This window comes from Centruroides vittatus, unplaced genomic scaffold (genome assembly GCF_030686945.1).
Source record: "Centruroides vittatus isolate TY-2023 unplaced genomic scaffold, ASM3068694v2 contig_937, whole genome shotgun sequence".
NCBI lineage: Eukaryota > Metazoa > Arthropoda > Arachnida > Scorpiones > Buthidae > Centruroides > Centruroides vittatus.
Window position 1 is genome coordinate 156,015 of NW_027122622.1, and position 3,869 is coordinate 159,883.

Sequence of the window (3,869 nt, forward strand, 5' to 3'; positions counted from 1 at the left end):
TATCTAAATATTCTAAACTTTTTAAAATCTTACAACAAAACGGATGAAGGGTCCAAAAATTTTCCAAATGTAATTTTCAATTCCACTTGAATTCTTCCTCAGTTTTTAAGATCTTACAAACATTCCATTTGCAATGTCATCACGCTTTGTTGTAGCTTTTCGTACAGGTGAATGCATTGCAGTTTCTTCACTTTCTTGGTCATCAAAATCATCATCTACCTCTATTACGTTGCAAGTTTGTATACAAATATTGTGAAGAATGCATGCACCAATAATTGTTTTTACAATCGGGTCCATTCGACACGTCTAAAAATTCTAATCGCTTGAACCGTCCAACAAGATGTGCAAAAGCACGCTCAATTATGTTTCTACACTTTGCTAATTTATTATTATACAGCTTTTGCACACTGTTGAGATTCCCGTTATCTCGATATGGTGTAAGCAAATGTTCGGATAATGGGTAGGCACTATCATCCAAAATATGGCCACAGCCGAAAAATCCATCTCCGGTTTCTACTCTTTCGTGCAATGCTGATCGTCGGAAAACACGGGCATCGTGTACCGACCCTGCTTCACCTACATAGCAGTCCAAAAATGCCATTTTTTCATTACAAACTGCTTGTAGAATGACAGAGTAATATTTATTTCTATAAGCTGCTGCTTCTTCAGTTGGTGCTTTAATGGCCATATGCTTTCCATCAATACAGCCTATAATTCCTGGGAAACAAGACTGGATATAAAAAATTTCCATTGATTTTTCAGCATCCTGCTTCAATGGCCAAAAGATTATTTTTTCATTTTCATTTAAAATTAAAAGAGAATCAATAACCTTATTTAAAATGTTCCATGCTGTACGTCGAGACACATTAAACCGATCGCCAATGCCTCTAGAAAAAAGGAAAATATATATATTGTATTTAATATCAATTCTTTTTTTATTTTAAACTAAATTATACCATTGTACTTTTGTGTCTTATGACTTACGTCGTCTTATATCAGGTAATTAATAAATTTAAATGCTATTCATTTAGAAATTACAGTATTGTATATCAATATAGAGAAATTGGTTTGGAAGAGAATGTGAACAGACACAAAATGTGAACAAAATATTCGTTTGTAGCGCTCCGCGTCGCAAAGCGCGGCGACGGCGCTTTGCAACGCGGAGCGCTACAAACGAATATTTTGTTTATGGAGTTCAATCAACCCATTTTTAAGACGGTTAGGTCTTAAAATCAGTAGACTAAACCTACCTGCGTAAAGCCCATCTTATTTTTTATCATCAGTATTGTTACTCGTGAGTACAGTTGAGGCCGCTTGATCGCGTTGCTCTAACAATGCGATCAAGCGGCCTTGGTCAGCACGCCCTGCGCTGCGTCATGGAACACCGTTGCATCTGTTCACTGGGTAAATCAATTATTATATATATAATATATATATAATGTGATAATCTCTTATATACTATATCTGATGTCATATATTATAAACCAACCTGAATGATTCTTGATTTGGCAATGTCCATAAGCAGCATAAAAGCTGCTTTTGAGGAGACACGGGTCGTCTTCCAGGGTCAGTAATTCCCTTTGTGTCCAAAATTGGACTTATTTTTCTAAGGAGACCTTCAAAACATTCTTTTGTAAGTCTAAAATGTTGTTTAAAATCAGTTGGGTTATAAAAAGGGACCGTCTCTTCAACAAAGGTTTCTATCTTTTTTATGGATCTTGCTTTTCTTTTGTCTTCTTTCATTTTTTCCACAATGATATTCATAAGATCATCATCGTCCGATTCGGAATCAAGTAATTCTAACTGTAATGTAACATTTAAAATAGTAGCTTTGACAATATTAGCGATGCTGGAAACCGCCATATTTCTTGTTAGCGTATGCGTATACTTTCAAACTGGACAAACAAGCACGAATACACGTGCTAATGACGTCACTTCCGGTGTTCACAATTAGCACTGCTAACTCAGAAGTAAACGCACCCAAAATGACATTTTTAAGACCATCTCGATTCACTGGTGGCAACATTCTACGACAAGGAGATGGAAAAGCTCGTCCACAGATTTGACGAATTCCTCAATCTTCACGGTGATTGCGTCGAAAAGTAACCATGTTTGTGCCTAACGTTTGGTAATAAATTCATTTCGTTATTTACACTTCTCTTTGTTTTATGGACCGTCGGAGGTTGAAAAAACCGCCCTCGTAGGTATGCAAAACAGTATCTTCACGCACACCCACAACTCACTCCCCAATCAAGGATGTCAGAATAAAAACTGACAAACAGCTGAATCTATTCTTGTTTTCTGTTATCATATTAAATACATGATCATAGTTATGAAAGCTTTTGTAGCATCATACTGGACTACCAGGAAAAATAGTGAAATTCTTCAGTTTTGCAAACTGACAAACAGAAATAGATTTTGGCTACAGTTAAAGTATTTTCACCTAGCCAATAAGAAAACATTTTGTAAGCCAGGTCAACCTGGATATAATCCTGCTGCAAAATTTGAACCCTTGGTGAATCATGCTAATGTTAAATTTCAACCAGGTGAAACACTTTGTTGACAAATCCTCATTTATTGGTGTTATTTGTTATTTTTTACAGGTGATAATCATCATATATCACACTGATTTTCATACTATCATATAATTTTTTTGTAATTTTACATTTGTTATTTATGTTCCATACTCGTGCACAAAGGCATTTTGAAAATGTTCTAAATGTTCTGTTTGCCATTTTGCCCGAACAGGTCGGTTATATACTGTCGAAAGTACTTGTGAAGTAAACATATTTCCATAACGCCAATCGACAGTTGTTTGACGACTTTGCTTTATTTCATCCCGAGGAAAAAAGTAAGTCAAAATATACATTTAATAAAAAATACTGTACATTAGGCATTCAACTTTGGATAATTTGCAATAGCAAATACAATTATTGCACTTCTTTTTATTGTTTTCGAAGTGCAAGATTTGGACCAGAACCCGACGAAATACGAGAAAACAGGCAAGCATACAGCATCATAATGAAATTACTACAAATGAACAACTGTTTATACAAAGGACACCATATTCATATAAACAACATTTTTACAAGTATAAAATTAACTAAAGATTTGTACCCAAGCAAACCTTTTTTTTACTGGGACAATCAGAAAAAATAAGAGAGGCGTACCAACAGGAATAAAACAAACTTAAAAGTGGAAAAATTAAATATTTTAGAAGTGACGAGATTAGGTTTTAATTACGCTTACCGGACGTCCTGCTTCGACGGGGATCGTCCCGGTCCGACGATGCGGTCCCTGCATCTCGGCCAGTTTTGTCCCGGTTATTTGGTAAAATTTTAAACGTCAAAAAGAGTTACAAGAAATAAAAATAGTAAAGCCTCAGTTAAAATGGCAATTTGGAAACTAAAATGTCTCCTCTGTTACACTCACAAAATATTTAGACTGGCAGCAGTATCTAGATCTAAGTACTTGTCATGTTTTCCCCAAAATTTCATGTTGTCTAGATGTTTTCCCCCAAAATGAACTATATGTGGACTAATGAATTTAGATGTTTTATTTTTTCATCCAGATATTTTTTCATAGAATTTATAATAGCACCTAGCCTATCAGATCCAGATATTTTTAGATATTTTATTTCAACTAGAGTTGGCAACACTGACTTATTCCGGCCACGCCACCGTCGTGCACGTCCCGTCTTAGTCTAATTCAAATTGCTAGTAGGCATTTGCGATTATTTTGTACTATATATTAAGTTAATTTAATCTCCAAAACGCCAGAAAGAAACTGTGTTTACTAATGAATTGAAAAAAATTATTATTTGTTTTTGAAAAAGTTTGTTATTGTAGTGACAAAATGAAATGTGAACT

At 34.8% G+C, this 3,869-nt stretch overlaps 1 protein-coding gene across 1 annotated transcript; it reads right to left on the reverse strand.

The window, feature by feature from the left end:
- Positions 1–211: 211 nt before the first annotated feature.
- On the reverse strand, positions 212–1,863 carry LOC136984891 (uncharacterized). Its single transcript, XM_067282038.1, has 2 exons — positions 1,490–1,863; positions 212–887 (listed from the first exon to the last, which is right to left on the reverse strand). Exons 1-2 carry the CDS (start codon positions 1,861–1,863, stop codon positions 212–214), a joined length of 1,050 nt encoding a protein of 349 aa, XP_067138139.1.
- Positions 1,864–3,869: the final 2,006 nt, after the last annotated feature.